This window comes from Vipera ursinii (assembly GCF_947247035.1).
Source record: "Vipera ursinii genome assembly, chromosome: 1".
NCBI lineage: Eukaryota > Metazoa > Chordata > Lepidosauria > Squamata > Viperidae > Vipera > Vipera ursinii.
In genome coordinates this window covers 290,874,135-290,893,288 of record NC_139512.1, presented here as the reverse complement: position 1 = coordinate 290,893,288, position 19,154 = coordinate 290,874,135, and the positions used below count along the sequence as shown (strand labels likewise).

Here is a 19,154-nt window from a genome sequence, read left to right as displayed (position 1 = left end):
TAATTATTCTATAATTATTATAATCTATCCAATGATCAATTTCAATATATGTAACAGCCAATCTAATGTATCTAGGCAGATTACCTAATAATAATCATTAAAATCATTAAAAGCTTTTTTTAAACACTAAAAAGCAAAACAAAAACAGTAGCAGAATGCAGCGCAATTAATCAGTTGTGCAGAATAACTATAAAATATAAAATACACGATTGCAGAATAATAGAAGTAATAAAAAAAATCAAACTGAACACAAACTATAGAAATTCTGATACTAAAAAAGGAAGGTTTTCCTTGACAGCAAAGCATAGGAACCAGGCATAATTCCTTGCCAAGTGCTTCTAGAACTCTACAACAGAAGTCTCTTCCTCATTTCACCTATCAGAGAAACACAGAACGATTGATCAATCTGAAAGCATATATAAGTGAGAAAATTCTTTCCCCAAATCTTTCAGAGGTTTAAGGATCAAGCCTCAAAAATTGAACTGGATCTGTTATGTAGAAACAACAGAACAGCCAATGCAGTAGATGAAGTGCTGATATTTATCTATTTATTTATTTACTTATAGGACATGTACAGCTCATATCTACTCATATACATCTTATACATCTCATATACTGTAATGATTCTGATGATTCACAACAATAAAAAAGCCAAAAACTAAAGTACTCTTCTTCCCAGGTACCAGATTAAATAGCCTCCTAGTTCAACCCTCATCCTAGCTCAAAGCTTGAGAGAAGAGCCAAATCTTCACAGCCCTACAAATAGCTAAAAAGATAGGCATCTCAAATGGGATCTCAAATGGGATGCTGGACTGGGGCAGCCCCCAAGAAAGCAGACCTCCAAAGTCCCACCATATGGCAACTTTTAAGGGAATAGACTCAGAGTGCCCCCATCCTATCTTAGTAGGACAAGGAAGAGGTACCCTGAGGAACCTGGCTCTCTGCTGTGTAGGGCTTTAAAGGTGATAACCAGCACCTTGAATTGCAACCAGAAAGCAACTGGGACCCAGTCCAGTTCATGTAGCAGTAGTGCTAATCGGATAAACTGTAGGGCACACAAAACTGCAGTGCCACTGCTTTCTGAAGCAGCGGCAGCTTCCAGATGGTCTTCAAAGACAGCCTCATTTAGAGTGCACTGCTGAAATCCAAATGGGAGGTAACTAAGGCATAAGTGGCTGTGAGCAAGGCCTTCTGGTCCAGAATTTTTTTCCATTTATTTATCAAATTTTAAAACCACACATCTCCCTCACAGAGGCACTCTGAAATGAATATTTGGTGCACAAGATGAATTTGTGCAAGGGCCGCACTGGTCACATTTGCTATCTGCTCTTTCAGCAGGAGCTGAAGAAGATCTTCAAATTGCACACTATTATCTGTCTGGGCTCTGTTACCCATTGCAGAGTTTGAGATGTCAACTCTCCTGATTCTAGGGGGAGAAAAATCCACAACCACTCCACTTTGCTAGGGTTGAGTCACCCCCGGTTTGTCCCCATCCAAGTTCCCACAGCCTCCAGGAATTGAGCCAGCACCTCTAAAGCTTAATTGTCCAGCATTGGTTAACGGAGGTGGCTAATGGAGTAGATGACATCCCATCTCCTTCCTGTATGCACTTTGCTCCCTCCTTCTTTAGCCTGGTTAGTTTTATTTTACTTGAATTTTAAATTTATGATCTTTATTGTTTTAATGTTTTACAGTGCATTTTAATTAAATGTCTGTAAGCCCCCTTGTATGGGCAACATACAAATTTAATAAATACATTGGGACAAGATATACAATTGGGTATCATCAGCATACTAATAATTCCAAAGATCCTGCCAGCAGATGACCTCCCCAGTTGCTTTATATAGATGTTAAATAAGAGAGAGACCCAAGTCCTGAGGCATCCAATATAACATGGGACTACAGCTGGACCTCTCCATCTGCAAACACCACCTGGTACTTGTCATGGCAAAACAAGAACCACTACAAAACAGGTCATACACTGTGTCATCCATGCTGTCTCAGCACCAAAGGCCAGCCTGAATCCTGATGGAAAAGCTATATGATATATTAGCCAATTCCAATTACAACTCAGCAATTTTATTTTGGAACAGGGTTTTTTTTGTTTTCAAAATTATAAGCATCATAGTAATCCAGTTTTGCCAAATGTATTTGAATTTTTATGATTATACACATTATAGCAATAACCAGGAAGTCTTCTAATGGTATCTGGCCCTGTTGAACATTATTTTTTTTATTTTAATCCCATTTATATCCCGCCCTTCTCCGAAGACTCAGGGCGGCTTACAATCTAAGCACAAATCAAATGTACTTAGCAATTACAGTAGTCCTCAGTTAATGACCACTCATTCAGCAACCATTTGAAGTTAGAACAGTGCTAAACAAATGGTACTTACATCCAGTCCTTGAAAATCCATCTGTCCCTCCACACCCATAGACACAACTCAGAAGCTGGACAACCGGGTCTTACTTAAAACAGTTGCAATATCCAGTTGTCATTTAATCACCATTTGCAATCTTCGTTGCCAGCTTCTCACAAGCAAAGTCAAAGGAGAAGCAGGCAAGGAAGGTTGCATGCTGGTCCCGCTCCTTTTGCTCCTGAGGAGCTTGATTAGGAAACTCACATTGCATAGCATAGAACACAAACCTCCAGCCGCATTCTGTAGGGTGCACCTACCAGCCCAGTTGCATTTGTACTAAGCTACAGCATCCATACTCATGTCACAACAGCTACCTGCACACTCTCTTACACTCTGGAGCACCCACCCACCCACCCACCCATCCATCTGCACTTGTAAAACAGCAACTACCCATCCATCCCCACCTGGTTGTACCCCTCATCCACACACAGGCAATATGGGATATGAGGTCCTGCCTTGGTGTGACATGAGAAAAGTGTGCAGTAGAAGGCAGGCCTTCTCAGTGGTTCTGTATACAGTACCGACCCAACAGCGTACCTGGGCACCTCTCCTCTAACATTTAAGATGCTACAAAAGATCTTTTTTGTATCTAACCTGAGCTAAGAGACCAGTATGCCAGGCGTGCATTTTATTTGAATGTAACTGAGATCATTAGAATGCTTATTTATTATAATTGGGTGGGTGGTACATGATTTCTGAAAAAAATAAATCCTATGGATTTTGCAGATTTCAAGATTTCTTCTTCCAAACTGTCTATTCAGAATTTTCAAACCATATTGACAGCTTTTCTCCTTCATACAACACTAAAAATGAACTTACCTTGACCAATAACTAATATAGCTATTCCTTTCTCGAGTTCTTCAATTCCCTTTCTATACCATTCAACAGCTTGTTCCTTTTGTCCTGCTGGAAAAAAAAGTGAGTTCTATTATTTTATTGTGAAAGAACATCAGATACTAAACAAATCATAAGTATCTGTACCACAATAACCAAAATTTGAAAGAAAATATAAACACAACTACTCCAAGTAGTCTTAGACAACAACATTGAAAAACTTAAGTAACTTTCTCTTATTAAAACAAAGATAGGCAGAAAAAACAATACTTTAGAATAAATTTGATCCTCCTGTAGTTTGCCAATAAAAGGTAAATGCTAATTTTATAAACAAGATCTGTTCAATTCACAGCATTTTAGCAGACAATTACATCTAGGGTAAATTGTCCTGTACCAGACATCACTATAGGCATGGATCTGAAGTCCATCTACATACTCCAGAAAGCTTGGATTATGGTGAATGGAAATCCAGAAAGGAACAAGACAGGGCTGTCCTTTATCCCCTTTATGATTTAATCCAGGTTGGAACTGTTAAATAGAGATATTAGATAAGACAACAGAGCAAAAGCACACAATTAAAAACTATGTGCATTTGCTGGCAATTTGATATTGATTGTGAAAGACTCACTAGAGAACATTGAATATGTTTTGAGAAAGATAAAAATGTTTGGAGAAATGGCGGGTTTAAAAATTCACAGCATTTTAGTAGACAATTACATCAAAGGTAAATTGTCCTGTACCAAACCTCACTATAGGCATGGGATTTAACTGAAACATGTTAAACTTGTTATTGTTTAAAAGAAGTAAATAATAGTACCATAATGAATATATCAGACTAGTATTACATCAGAATCAGTGAAAGGCAATGAAATATAAATACAACACTAGCTAAAAGGTATACAGCTGACAAAGTCAGCACTACAGAGAGAAAATAAAGCAGTTTACCACACTACCAACATGAGAAAATGTTTATGATTGCCATTTACTTCTGTACTTTCCTAACAGTTAAAGAATTAAGCACAAACCCACATTTGATTCTATTCAATATATTACAATATAAAAACTAAAGGAACACGTATGTCTTTAAAGCACTTAAATATCTAAGCTAAGTCCTAAGCTAGTTCTAAGCTTAGGTAGTATTTCATATTCTAACTTAGGAAATAAGTAGTGCCCGACTTCCAAAAATATTTCAATAAATAAACAAACCCCTCCTATTTTTTGTCTAGCAAGACCTTTTTTATATTTCTCCTTCTCATAAGTTAAGCCAAGATAACACTGTTACATTAATTCACAATACTCTCACCTGGTATGTAGGACATGCTAAACTATATAGCAGTTCAGAATACTGTACTATAATAATCTTCCAGAAAAGCAAGAGACATGGATGGAATTGAATCTCTAAAGCAGGGCTTTTCAACCAGTGGTACGGGTGCCACTTGTGGTACATTGGCACCTGGCAGGTTGTACACGACCATCCTAGAAAAGTGGTAGCGGGGGAGGGGAATGAGCCTGAGCGAGAGATGGCTGGAGCTGCAGGGCTGTCAGGGCTCAGAGGAAGCGCCAGGATCAGCACCAGGCTCCAGCTGGAGCCCAGAAGAAGCACCGATCAGCTGGAATGTTGCAGCATCTCCAGGGTCTTGTGATTTACATTCAGATGCCTGGCAACTGATTCATATTTATGACGGCCGCAGTGTCCCAGGGTCATGTGAAGTGACCAAAACCTGCTGCAACCACCCAGCAGACGGGGTGAATAAAATCCAAACACACTCCCACCCCACCCCCACTGCCAATCCTCAACAGAAATGCTCACATCAATGAAAACCTCAGACAGGAGGAAGAGCGCCGCCGGGTGGGCAGGCAGGTGTTTTGCTCGGCTGTGGCTTGGGGGAGGGGCTCTTTTTTCAGTGCCACTGTAACTTCGAACAGTCACTAAGCAAACTGTTGTAAGTCAAGGACCACCTGTACTTCATCACTTTTTTCCTTTTTTTTTGTCGTCAAGTTTTTGACATCTTGCTAGGTGACTGGTGGTACTGGGATGTTGCCATATCCTAAAAGTGGTACAATGGGTGAAAAGGTTGAGAAGCCCTGCTCTAAAGTAGATAATTATACTTCCTGAACCTTTCCCCCCTCTATTTGACATTATTTGACATTAACCATTGGGGGAAAAAGAGGGAACAACTCAACCTGACCTCAACTAACTGTTGTATAAAACAACACTCAGAAATTACAGCTGCCAGCCCCGACAAGCATTGTTGTACAATAATCAAAGTAGTAGACAATTTGCAAAAAATAATTAAACTATGTTTAGTGTATAGTGCAAATACAATTCTTTTATCATTAGGGAATTATTAACAAGTTATGAAGCAAGATAAGTTATTCGGAACAGGGTCACAATTTCTTACTTTTCTATCTGTAGCTATAAATTCTTCATCAAAACAATTTTTGTATATTTTTTCTGTGACCTCAGAGACAATTTTATTCCATTACTACTACTATCAAGTCATAATAGATGTATTGCAGCCACCTGAGTTGCTTACAATATATGAAAAATACAATTAATACTGTTAAAAATCTAACAGCCCAAACAGATCAATTATAACAGTAAAAAACACACCAGTGTCTTCACAAGCACTCTAGTACCAGATCTGAGAATGGAGCTAGGTCTTAAGGCTCATCAAGAGAGTTAACACTGTATATCTCTCTACTGGGATCCTATTCCAGAGGACATGAGTTGTGACACAAAAGGCACGCTTCAAGATGACAATTGAAGGAACTAGATTGTAGCCTCTCTGTCTGAATATACCAGGTAGGCAAAAAATATTGGAGACAGGCAGTACCATATAATTTACCTATAAGTTATGATTAATATGTTACATGAAATCAAAATCCAAAACTTTTTCCACACGACTGCAATAAAAGTATGAGGACATTTCATACTTTTCAAAATATTCAATTTGATTATGAGGGAACCAGATGACAGATTGTTCTCTTATATTTGTCACTGAATATAGGTGAACATGGAGGAACAATCATTTTAATAGTGGGATGTATATGCGTTAGGCAGTATTTTTAATCTTAATTTCCATATTACTTTTTGATATCCTTATGTTTACAATTTTTTCTTATTTCTGCTAGCTTGCATATTACAATAAATATTAAATAAAACTCAGAATGATTTTTTTTATTGCTAGCATTCAGAAACCACACTATAGCACCTTGTCACTGCACCCACCCTATTGCTGGCAATGGGAAATCATGATACGTCGCGACACATCACGTAACGTTGCGAGTTTGACACCCCTGGGTTAGTAGTTTCCCTGTAACACCAGATTTACATGTGTGTCTGTAATTGCCTTTAATCTCTTTATAATTAGCATACACACACACATAAACACACACATATATACCACTCTAATGGCAGAAAGTGAAGAAGAACTAAAGAGCCTTGTGTTGCAGGTGAAGAAGGAGAGTGGAAAAGTTGGGTTGAAACTTAACATTAAGAAAACCAAGATCATGGCATCCAGCCCTCTCAATTCCTGGCAAATAGATGGGGAAGAAATGGAGGTAGTGACAGATTTTATTTTCCTGGGCTCCAAGATCACTGCAGATGGGGACTGTAGCCAAGAAATTAAAAAGACGCTTGCTCCTGGGGAGGAAAGCCATGGCTAATCTAGACAGCACACTAAAAAGCAGAGACATCACCCTGCCAACAAAAGTGCGTATAGTCAAGGCTATGGTCTTCCCAGTTGCAATGTATGGCTGTGAAAGTTGGACCATAAAAAAGGCTGAGCGCCAAAGAATTGAGGCCTCTGAACTGGAGAAGAGTCCTGTGAGTCCCTATATATTCCTCTTGATAAGATTAAAAATGCAAATCCCAGGCATGTTAATTAACAAACTAAATGAACATTGGGATGGAATAAGAAAAACTAAAACAGTTTTTATTGCTAAAAGATCAAGCTTTCGTTGGCTAACAGCCAACATCCTCAGGATGGAAACGCAGGGGTGGGGAGATCACGTTTATATTGTTGGTGTCTGCACTCTGCTCATGGAGCGCGTCACCGGTCTGTTTGTTGAGGTCGGCTGTATTTCTTTGAGTTGTCGTGCATCCGTTTTTGGGGGATGTTGTTTTCTCTGGGTATTGTTGTCAAAAGTGAATTGCTGACAGTTCCATGTGTTGTAGCCATAGCTCTAGTCATTGCCTGTGTTCTCATACCAGAGGTCCTAAGTGGTTGTTGCTCTTCTTCCCTGTGTTCTACATTGCAGGGTGGTTGTGTGTTGGTGCAATCTTGATTTTGATACAATGAAGCGCTCTGTGAATGCTTGCGCTGTTTGCCTTCATATCGTGCACATTGTTCCTCTTCCCAATTTCTTAGTGCCTGGTATGCAAGTCTATGTGCCGGATGATGGAGAAGCGGTTTGCAAACCAGGTTTCCTTAAACAAGTGACCGCCTTTAGTGTTGTCACTGGCAATTGCCTCGGTCCCTGTTAGATTAAAGACGTGGCTATGTGTAGCCATGTGCCCACACCTGTGAATGTTGTTCTTGTCTTCTAATAGCGAGCTTGTGTTCATGCACCCTAGTCCTCAGTCGTTTTGCCGTCTCCCCAATGTAATTGCAATTGCAATTCTGGCATGACATGTTATACATGACTGAAGATTTTTCTTCATTGGGGAGTGGATTTTTAGGGCGCATGACACAAGCTTGTAAAGTCCAATCAGGTCTGTGGGCAACACCGACCTTGTGAGGGGCTAGTATGTGGCCTCGGATACACCGTGGATAAAAGGCAGTGTTATCCGTGATGTTAAGGTGTTTTCACATTGATGGCGGGTAGATTCACCTGGCCTGCTGTGTTGTCTAATGAAGTTAGATGGGTATCCGTTGTTTCTGCAGACATGATAAAGGCGGCGTCTTTCTTCCCTTTTTGCCTTATTCGTGCTGCAATGCGTGTCTATACATCTATACATGGCGCCCGATCTCCGCTCCTTCTGGCGCGATCTTAAAACCCATCTCTTTGAACAAGCTGGCCTGGCCTGATGGGATGGGGTTGGATTTTATAAATGGATTTTAACTTTTAATCTATATTAATTTATTACGGGCACTGTTTAATTACTTTTTAATAATTTTTAATTTTTGTATCTTGTTTTTATGTATTGCCCTGTTCACCGCCCTGAGTCCTTCGGGAGAAGGGCGGTATACAAATTAAATAAATAAATAAATAAATAAATAAATAAATAAATAAATAAATAAATAAATAAATAGGGTCCTAATACAGCTGGCCTTATTGGTTGTGGGGTGATTACTTTCGTAATGAAGTATCCTGTCCGTATGGGTGGATTTACGGTAGACTGATGTGTGTAACGAGCCATCAGGTTGACGTCTGACTAACACATCTAAAAAGGCCATAGCTGCATTGGTCTCTTCTTCCGCAGTGAAGCGGATATCAGGATAGATGGAATTGAGCTTCCTCATCAGCCTGTCTTTGTCCTGCCTTTTGACAATCACAAAGGTATCGTCCACGTATCTCACCCAAAACATGGGGCGATACGTGGACATCACCCGGGTCTCTGTTGCAGGACTGCTTCTGCAATGACACCAGAGATGGGGGACCCCACAGGGGTACCCTTCGCCTGTTCATAAATGGTGCCTTGAAATGTAAAAAACGTTTTCAGGCATAGGGACATAAGCTGAAGCAGATCTTCATTGCTAAGTGAATCTTGATGCTGCCCCGCTCCCTGCTGTTGCAAGCGGTCCCCAATTATAGCAAGTGCTAGGTCTTGTGGAATTGAGGTGAATAGGGAGGTGACATCATAGGAAACCATGATCTCCCCCTCCTCTATGCTGACAGATCTAATTTTCTCTAAAAATTCACTAGAGGAGTTCACAGTGGTATTGTTCATTACTAGATATCTTAACCTGCCATATAGCCATTTGGCCAGCCCCAAGGTTGGAGTTCCCCTAAATGTCACAATGGGTCTTAGGGGAGCTCCTTCCTTATGGATCTTGGGGAGTCCATAAAATCTGGCAGTAGGTGTGCCTTTGGGGCGCATAGTTCTTAAAGCCTCCTCCCCTATTTTCCCTTGCTGTTTTAATCTATCCAGTACCTTGGAAATTTGGTTCCTGAGGGTTGTCATAGGGTCTTTTTTGTGCCAGTTGATAGAGGAGGGAGACACATGCTTAGTAAAAAATCAAACATTATTGCAAGAGTGGACCACAGTTTCCCCATAAACAGATTCAAGAATTAATTGAAGTAAATTGGCTGCTGCATACAAACAACATACTATTGTTGTAGAATCGAAACAGGAAAACAGAGCAGAAATTTCCATCAACTTCTGAAAGTTTTAATTTTTTAAACATAGACATGAAAGTCAAATTAAATAAAACTGAATTAGTCATTAATAGAGCATTTCTCTATTTATTAGCACATGTATGGATGTAGGTTCAATACCTGGTATCTTTGGTTTGTAAATCTTACATAACGATGATGTGGCAAATTTTTGTTTGGAGAATTCTTGGCTTTCAAATAAATTACTATTGGACAATAATTAACTAATGGTCTGGTTCAGTGTATGGTAGCTGTATTATTTTCCAACAAATGTAACTTGGAAAGTCTCACTTAGAAGTAGGCACAAGAATAGAATGCTACAAGTATTATTATTTAACCATTATTCCTTCCTTTTTGTGTTATGAATTGCTTTGAATATATTTCACAGAAGGCAAAAATGATCAAGATAGTGATGCTGATCAAAATTGACACATCAAGGTAGTTTCATCTATTTCAATAAGAATGATTTCCAGCAGCATATCTCACAAGAATCTACACATTTGCAAAGTATAGAATATTTAAGCACTTCTATCAATCGGTTTAGCTCTGCCTCAAAACTTTACTGTCAGCAAGCTGGAATTATTTACAATTTGCAACTGACAAGACAAAACTTGTACCATCCATACGCCTAATATTAACATACTCCTCTTAACTTACTGCTGTACAGCAACCCAACCCTATAAAGGAAAACGCCATTCTCTTCTGTAATGCTAGCCATAGTTAGCTTGGTGTAGCGGTTAAAGCACCAGGCTATAAACAGGGAGTTCTAGACCAGATTTAGGTAGGAAACCAGCTGGGTGACCTTGGCCCAGCCTCTCTGTCAGCGCTAGGTAAGGAGGCAATGGCAAATCACTTCCAAAACCATTTGCCAAGAAAACTGCAGAGATTGATCCAGGCAGTTGGCAGGAGTTCAAAATCAATTGAAAGGCAGCCCTACACCACCACCACCACCCCAAAAAAAACCCTGCCAGCCACAGAAATATAATACCGTAAACATGTAAGCCGTAGAGTCACTACAGGCGGAGGGGACTAGCAGGAATGGATGAATAAGATGCAACCTGAACCTAGAGAACAAAGAGACTAACCCAATACTGTGTAGCACAAAGTCTCTTTCAGATTCACAACAAAGCCTCCCCTCACATGGGCTCCACCCACAAGCCCTTCCTATCAACATCTTTCATGCAGAGGAACCCTTTATGTGGCTGTTTAACACGGGTCTGCTCGGCGTGGGCAATTACAACCCTTGCAATCCCCGGCCCCCTTCCCGTTGTAAACCCGTATTATAAGAGCATCTCTACTTTGACCGGATGGCCCTGTTAAGGTTGTCGACGACCTTAATCGCTGCTGGCACTCAAAATCCGGAGGGAAGGTTCCCTCCCCGCCGAGCCAGGCATACACATAGAATGAAGGCTATTGCTAAGCACATTTGATTTGTGCTTAGATTGTAAGCCGCCCTGAGTCTTCGGAGAAGGGCGGGATATAAAGGGGATTAAAATAAATAAATCCCTGCCCCTGTCAGCCCGCTTCGTCCTGCGTGAGTCGCCAAACCCAAGCGAAACGGCTCTAACGCACAGCCATGTTAAAAAGACAGGCAGGTGGTTCGGGTGCTAGTACCGTATGTAGTATGCCAATGCCTGCCGTCCCTTCGCCACAAGCCTGAGAATAAAACGGAGGCTGCGACGAAGCAGAAAACCGACCCTGCACTGAGACAAAGTAAGCGTGAGAGGGGCCGAAAAGAAGAAAAAAAAAGGAAGGCTCCCCTTAACGGCCGCCAACTTCGCCGCCTTCCCGCCGTCTCCCCCGCTCCCAGGCCGCTTGTCCGCCGGCCCCTGCCCGCTTCCCCCAGACTTACCCGCCTCATCTTCGTCGATGCGCAGAGCCGTGGAGATGCACTCGAAGGCGCGCTTGTGACAGGCTCGTACCGACTCGGGCGCATCGCCTGCTCGGCTGGTGCCCGCGGCGGCGGCGGCCATCAACGCCCCGCCGCGGGAGAAGCGCTCGCAGAGCCAGGCGAAAAGCAGCCCGAGCTGGAAGGCGAGGAAACGAAGCAGCGCGAAGACGGCGAAAAGCGGATACGAGAAGTAGTAGAGATTCCGCTTGTGAGGAGAAGCCACCGCCGCCTGTTGGCGGTGTGGGGCGGGAGCCGGGCCGGCGGCGGATGAAGGGGAGGCCCCGGCGGCCCGAGTCGGGGAACTGGAGGCGCTTGAGCCCTTTTTCTTCCCTCTCCCTCCCGGAGAATTCATTCATCACCACCGTAGCCATAACCCGCTGCCAGGGACTGACAACCACCACCTGCGAGGGCCTGCCATAGCAGAGGCTACGCCCCTTTTGCTCAACCCCTCTCTCACACACGCGCGGACGGGGAAACTCTACGTAGCGAGCCTTTCTGAATAAGAAATCCCGTAAGCTCCTTTCGGAGGTCTATTGTTAGTTACGAGTGTGATCCCCGCCAGAGCGCAACGCTTCTTTTCGCAAGGAAATAGCGGAAGTTTGGGTTCCGCTCCACGTTAGGAAGTTCGCCCTTTGTGTGAGAGCGATGCATTCTGGGTGCTGTCGTTAAAAGAACGTTTGCATAACGGGAGTGAGAATGTTTTTCCTCGTGGTGTCTTGTCAGATAATCCTGGAAATGTGGTTGCTGCATTGCAAGTTCCTTTCACGCTTTCAAAATCAGCAAAGCTATACGTTGCATCGAACTCCGTGACCTGATTTGCATATCCCAATAAATAGTAATGTGGTCGTTGGAGCTGAATATTGAAAGAGGAAGGATTGTTATGTGTGAGCTATGCCATTATGGTTTGGTCGATGTATCATTTGTAAATATAGTAACTCTTATATAGCCTTATGTTTAATTTTACGCTACTTTGCCTTTCTTTTCTTTCCTTTCACTTTGTTAACACATAATACAGTATTCCAGATGTGGCCTAGAAAGTCAGGCACTGAGTTTGCTTGCTACCTGTGCAAAGTGGCTTTTTTGCCCACCCCAAAATACTAATCAAATAATTCAGGTAAGGCAAAAAGTATTTATTAAGTGAGGGGTGTCAAGGGTACAGAAACAAATGATACATATATTAAGTATATGGGATACATAAGAAAACAAGTGATCAAAGAGTAAAGTACATTGATTACATGTGAGAACAGAACAATAGAAAACATTGATTTTAGCCCTATTATTCTCCATGACCCTCTGTGGAATCTCCCATCTGGACTTGGGAGGATCTAGTCCATACACCGCAGAGGTCCCTGAACACAGTGCCAGCTCCTTGGTTATGCTGTTCAGTACCTATGCTATTCCTGCCTGCATCTTACACTCTGCTGCTATGTATTGGACTGTCTCTGAGGCCTCTTTATACATTCTGCAGTGGTTGTAGATGTAGCTGTACCAAGTAACAGCAACATCAGGAATAAGGAGTATGAGGAATTGGAGAAGTACCAGGACTGAAGGAGGAAATAGCAAGGAGGTGGAAAGTAAAGGCCAAAGTGCTCCCAGTGGTGGTAGGAGCACTTAGGCTGTGACTCTTGGGCTGGGAAACTACCTCTCTCAGATCCCAGGAACAACAGCAGAGTTCTCTATCCAGAAGAATGCAGTGCTAGGAACACACATATCACTCATAGGGGTAAGAAGGCAAATATATATGTATCACAAGTGTAAAAGTGCAGTGCTAGAAACACACATATCACTTATAGGGGTACGAAGGCAAATATATATCATGAATCATGTGTAAAGGTAAAGTTCATCTCTTATTGTTTCTAACTGTAAAACAGACATGTCAAACTCACAACATCACATGACATCACACAACGTATTGGGACGGTTTTGCCATTGCTGGCAATGGGGTGAGCGCGGCTTCTGCATGATGCATCTGGCCCACAGGCTGGCAGTTTGACACCCCTGATGTGAAACCATGCTGCAACAAAATGCAGTCAGATTAAATATCTTGTAGGCCCTGTTTCTCTTGAATCTGTCATCACATCTGTAGTGATAGAAACACCTTCAAGGTTGGACAATTTTTCTCAAACTGCTTATATGGCACAATTTACTCTTGACTAAACAAGACAACTTCATTCCAATGTACAAAATTACATTTTTATCACCTCCCTCTTCTTAAAACTATTGCTGCAAATCCAATTTTCTGTAAACAGTGAATGTAATAGACCTAACTTTTAAATAAACATGGCTAGAATGAGAAAGAGGAAAAATGGCAATCTCTCACACTGACTCCTTGAGCTTTCCACACTATAGGATTATATTGTCACTACTGCATCCCAGTATCCTCTTCTCCCTCCCTTGGTTCAGTTAAGTCAGTACTAATGAACTATGCCTAGTTCACATAAGCCACAGAGGAGTATGTTGATAACCTTGAAGAAGAAATGCAAGACCATTAAATAATTCACAATTCAGAAGGGATGAAAAATATTTTCAAGATAATCCTGCCTTGATTCCATTTGGCATAAAAGGCAGATAGATACTCTGCAGAATTTCAAGACTCTGTTATTATGTCCTATAAAAATAAATGTTCCAGTAGTCCTTATGTTATGTATTCTTGGTCCTGGCCTATCTTGAAAGGCTGATAATGAATAAGCTTGCCATATTGAATAAATCACACTTGGCCAAGTCTACTTGATGCACTAAACTAAAATCAAGTAAAACAAATTTGAGCTTAATGTATTGTTTTACCAAGCACATGCTTTGCAGACATAGGCTTCTTAAGATTTCATGCAACATAAATCCTCATTCCTTCCAAATTTTGAGATTATGTCCCTAACTGTATATTGTAATTAATCTCATTTTAAGAAGCATAAAGTGATATGTTCTTAGTAGCTTAATTGTAAAAAGTGTTTATCAAATTTTCTTGTGACACATTAGTGCAATATGATATATTTATTCTAAACTGGGCAATAAATCAGGGAAAGAGTGGAAAACTGCATCCTTTCCTTCTAAGGGATTTCATATAATGATCAATCCTGCTCCACCCACTCAAAGAAGCTGGAGCTTTCTGCTCTCCTTGCCAGAAATACTCTTCTCCAACTATGACTTGTCCTTTGAAGGCACAAAGAAGCATTCCTGCCCTGTGGCCAGGGGAAAGAGCTGATGAGTTAAATGTGTTTGATAGTGTATCCTAGTTTGAACAGCGGAGTGTGCTAATTTTGCATTTTAGAATTCATTTGGGATCAAGCTGTTTATAATATACACAAATTGCCTCTGTAAACATCAGACTCTACATTTGGAGAGCTGGTCTGCAACAATTCAGACTATCAATTAGATTTTAGAAGACACCAAATATACAGGAAACATCAAATTTACGGGACTTCAGCTGCCCAGTTCTGACAGCCCCAGCTTTTCCCATCTGAGTTTTTCAAAGCAAGGAAAACACTGAATGCTTGCAAGTTAAAGAAGCCTATTGGAACAAATGAATCCGTACTTAATCCAGAACAAAATTCTGCTTCGTTGTGAGCTCTTTAGGGTGACAGCTTCTTTTCTGTATTGTCAAATTTATCACAAACGTCTGAAAACAAAGATTCTTTAACCCTGATTAATTCTGTGACTAAGCGCCATGCTAATTTCGAGGATGCACAGCCTGCATTTTACACTGCTCAAACCAACCTGAGAGGTGTTTTCCTAACAGCCTTCACCCTCGGCGCAGCGCTTGAGGGAGGAGACATTTTATTATTACGCAGGCGCACAAATCAGGGGGAAAAAAACTCCGTGGCCCGTGAAGTGCGACATCCTTCCTTTCCATGGCCACAACATTGTACGACAACCAATATCTTTTTACGACTTGTAACGACGGTTGTTTTTCTTGTTGCTCCGCGACGGGCCGTTTCTTGCCGGTTATATCTTCCAACCGACCAAGTGTAAGTAAGAAGAGTAGAGGCAGTCTGAAGCCTTAGGCCAGGGAACCTAAGGAACCACTTACTTCCTCCATGCTTGATTTTAACTGCAAAAAAAGAAAAGAAAAAAGCTTTTGTTAGGGCGCCGAGCAAAAGCTGCATCCAATCTCCGCTTACTTGAAATAAATCGGGCTTCGTTTTGAATTAATATATGTCTCATCCGCTGTCTTTTTAAATTATGGGATTAACCCAATCGAAGCAGTGAAATCACTTTAAATATCTCACGCTTAAGGAGTTTTGTTTTACTGACTTAATATAAAAAGTACTCAGAATCCGGGAGAGTAGCAAAATATCTTTGAGATTACGGATGTTAACTTTGTATCTCAGTGTGTTAACTTTGATAATCGTCATTTTTTTAAAAGTTCTTTCAGACAAACTTCTGTACATCATGGATACCGAACAGATTATCGAGGGCCAGCCACAGGTAAGGCTAAAAGAGCAAGCATAATAATAATTCTTGTTTTCCAAAGAGGCAAATATTCCTTTCTTACTTTATGGTTGTGTGTTGCTTTACAGGTTCCAGAAAATCCACATGCAGAATATGGCCTTACAGAAAATGTAGAGGTAATTGTGTTTAAATTATTTGTAACTGAAGTTAATGATACACTGCTCTTGAGTGTATAATTTAGGATACAGAACTGCATAGAGTTGCTGAATGAAGGCTCATGTTTTGTATTAGAATATTTGATTGGTTCTGAAATTATACTATATTGAAAATTAGAGAGGTTTCTATTAGTTTAATGAAAGAGTTTTTACAATTGCCTTGCAAAAGCTGTGGTTAGTTGCTCTGTGATGATGCAAATTACATGGAGAGATGCTAGAGATGGAAATCTGTTTCCCCTCCCCCCCATGTCTTGGGAGTACTTATGGGGCATTTATGACATTTTTGAAATTGTACTAAACCTATTTTAAGTTCTGCTTGATGCCTGGAAATTGTGGAAAATTGCAGTAGTGAGTTTCAGGTGTTACAGTTTTACAGTACAGGGACTCCAGAGGTTCATACAGCCATGGGATTCTGAATCGGTCACCCAATTCTATGAAATATATTTGCATACTTTGGTACAACAAGACTTCAATCACACCTATAAATCTATTGAATGAAGGCGTGAGTATTTTCAAGCAAATAAATCAGCTTTGTTGCTTGCGATTCTGTACCATTCAGAAGAATATTATTTTGCTTGTGTAGATTACAATAAAATGCATAGGTCTTTAAAAATATTCTGGATAGGGAGCGTGCAACTTGAAGGGCATATGGGTGCGGTTTCAGAAGTTTTAATTGGATGAACATGGGTGATTTATATACCTCCATATTTTAGGACACTAAATTTGTTCCTTAAAACCTCAAAAATGCAAGAGATCAATTTTCCACATTTTTGGTTTTACTCATTCCAAGGACCACAAAAGGAATGCCTGGAAACTAATTTAATTAAGAAATTTGGATTTTAATTAAAGATGGGATAGATACCTTCATAAAGCATATGTTTATGATTTTAAGCGGATAGTGGAAAATGAGAAAACAAGTGCAGAAAAAACATCAAAGCAGAAAGTGGACCTTCAGTCATTACCTACACGTGCATATCTGGATCAGACAGTTGTTCCTATCTTATTACAAGGCCTTGCAGTCCTTGCAAAGGAGAGGTAAGTTATATATACAATTATCCAAATCACTCTCTTGATTTCTTATTTGTATATTTCTTTTAATTATTAAAGCATCTGCTGTTTCTTTTGTACGTCCAGGATAACATCTTTTTGCATATACTTGCATTCTGTCGTTTTAAAATTTCAGATCATTCTCAATCTTGTCAGATAATACTTGTTCCTCTCTCATAATATCTTTTAAAGAAGGTCCATTTAAGTTCTTACTTCAATTAATAAATCAGCAGGGCCTGTAACTTAGTTATGAATTATTCCATATACTTCAGAGGCTGGCTGTATAATAAAATGCTTAGCAATCTGGAACGACATTCAAAGTATTTCTTTTTAAGCAAACAGCGTGTTCTATAGATTGAATATGCAGTATTTACAATTTACAATTATGGATTTGACTTACGTGTTAATTTTTATATTAACTTCATAAATTAATTGAAGTCAAAAGTTCTTTTTATTTTACATCTATTGTTTCTCTTTTTTCTTTTCAGGCCCATAAACCCTATTGAATTTCTAGCAGCATATCTGTTAAAAAATAAGGCACAGTTTGAAGACAGGAATTAAATTCATCTGGAAATTGACAATTGATTGCTGTGTTCTATACTAAAAACATGAATCATTGTCTGATACATAAATCCTGCAGAACCAAAAATTCTCATGTACAGACCATTAATTGAATTATTTAATAAAATACCTTATATAAATTATGAAATGTGTATTAAGATGTCATGATTCTCCCACCATGATATAAATACGAAAAGGCTAGAGTTTATATCACAAACACATTTTGTTATTTGACCTCATCTAATTCAGATACCCTTGGAAAATTCACAAGTGAGAATAAATAATTCCAAAAGTATAGTCCTTCCTATAGTTCATTGAACATAAATGCAGTGGAACCCAGAGGTTAATTCTAATGAAACATGCAAGAAAAACTATAATAAGATATTTATCAGGATGTATTACTTTTCTATTGAAAAACCAAATGTATGATTGCTCTGGTATAATAGTTGGCATATATATATATATTCTTTCATATTTGATTATTGTATATGCACTGTTGGAAAATCATTACACCAGCAACATCTTATTTCTATGTATATAATCGATTCAGTCTTGTAGAAACTTTACTTATGAGATACTTCAATCACAATAGCAACTGTAGGTTGTTTTCAAAATATGAATAATTAAGGCTAAAACAGAAAAATCATGACAATAAGGTGTGAAGGAAACAGCACAACTAATGACAAACTACAAATGTTGCTCTTGTGTGCCTATAAAAAAGGCACAACATTAAACTGCTGCTCTTTTAATGATTTAACCATATGAAACCATTGGAATTAAACATATTTGAAATATAAGATTATAGCTAATGGATAGATAAAACATTTCATTATAATAGAGCTTCACAGTGCCCCCCTTTTTTCAATTTCTGATGATTTGGGGGAATGGAAGGCATTCAGTGATAACCCTGATAAACTATTTTTCATGTAAATATATCTTTGTTCTTGTCTCTCCAATCTCTGCTTTCCTTTTAGAAAGCTCTGGGTAGCTACTAATCAAAAAAAGACAACTTCCCCTCTTCATGTAAATGCATAGGAGGGCTAAGGTGTTGAGTATGCACCGTTGATAAAAATCAACGGTAAAAATCAAATCTGGACAAAAGATGGTCTTGGAGATATGTAGGAGCCATGTTGGCTGAGGCTTCAAGACTAGGAGTTTGAATCCAACCTGGAAGTTTATTGGTAATCAATGCAGCAACCAAAGCTCTAGAATTACACTGCTATACTTATGCCCATTAACAGTCTATTGTATTTGGGACTGACTGTACTTGCCAGTTTCTTCAAAAGCAATCTCGTCAAATACATCACAATTTAAATGCTTGCTAAGGGTGGATAGCTGCTATAAATTTTCTAATCCAAAAGGGCCTACAACTTTTACACAAGGCTGGGCAGAAACCTGTTCCCAGCTTCTATCTGCTGTCAAGCATAAACTGAATGCAGGAGGACCTCAAATCACAGAACTATATCATAAAGAATGAGG

The 19,154-nt window shown here is 39.8% G+C and overlaps 2 protein-coding genes and 1 long non-coding RNA gene across 5 annotated transcripts in view; 1 reads left to right on the top strand and 2 right to left on the bottom strand.

Moving 5' to 3' along the window:
* The window catches only part of SPAST (spastin), a 38,561-nt gene extending 26,597 nt beyond the window's left edge, over positions 1-11,964 (bottom strand). For both annotated transcript variants that reach the window (XM_083349491.1, XM_083349492.1), the window contains exons 1-2: positions 11,428-11,964; positions 3,240-3,326 (exon numbers count right to left, since the gene is read on the bottom strand). In XM_083349491.1, coding sequence (XP_083205617.1) covers positions 3,240-3,326; positions 11,428-11,818 — 478 coding nt within the window. In that variant the 5' untranslated portion in view covers positions 11,819-11,964. The remainder of the gene's footprint in view (positions 1-3,239; positions 3,327-11,427) is intronic.
* DPY30 (dpy-30 histone methyltransferase complex regulatory subunit) overlaps positions 1-17,817 on the top strand; it is a 38,969-nt gene extending 21,152 nt beyond the window's left edge. The window contains exons 2-5 of one of the 2 annotated variants that reach the window (XM_083349494.1): positions 15,827-15,888; positions 15,981-16,028; positions 16,960-17,102; positions 17,603-17,817. In XM_083349494.1, coding sequence (XP_083205620.1) covers positions 15,827-15,888; positions 15,981-16,028; positions 16,960-17,102; positions 17,603-17,675 — 326 coding nt within the window. In that variant the 3' untranslated portion in view covers positions 17,676-17,817. Of the gene's footprint in view, positions 1-15,440; positions 15,889-15,980; positions 16,029-16,959; positions 17,103-17,602 lie in introns of those variants that run through there. The other variant, XM_083349493.1, reaches the window with a different exon arrangement.
* LOC310632336 lies at positions 12,576-15,220 on the bottom strand. Its single transcript, XR_014490841.1, has 2 exons — positions 15,178-15,220; positions 12,576-13,480 (listed from the first exon to the last, which is right to left on the bottom strand). It is a non-coding gene; the product is annotated as an uncharacterized lncRNA (long non-coding RNA).
* Positions 17,818-19,154: the final 1,337 nt, after the last annotated feature.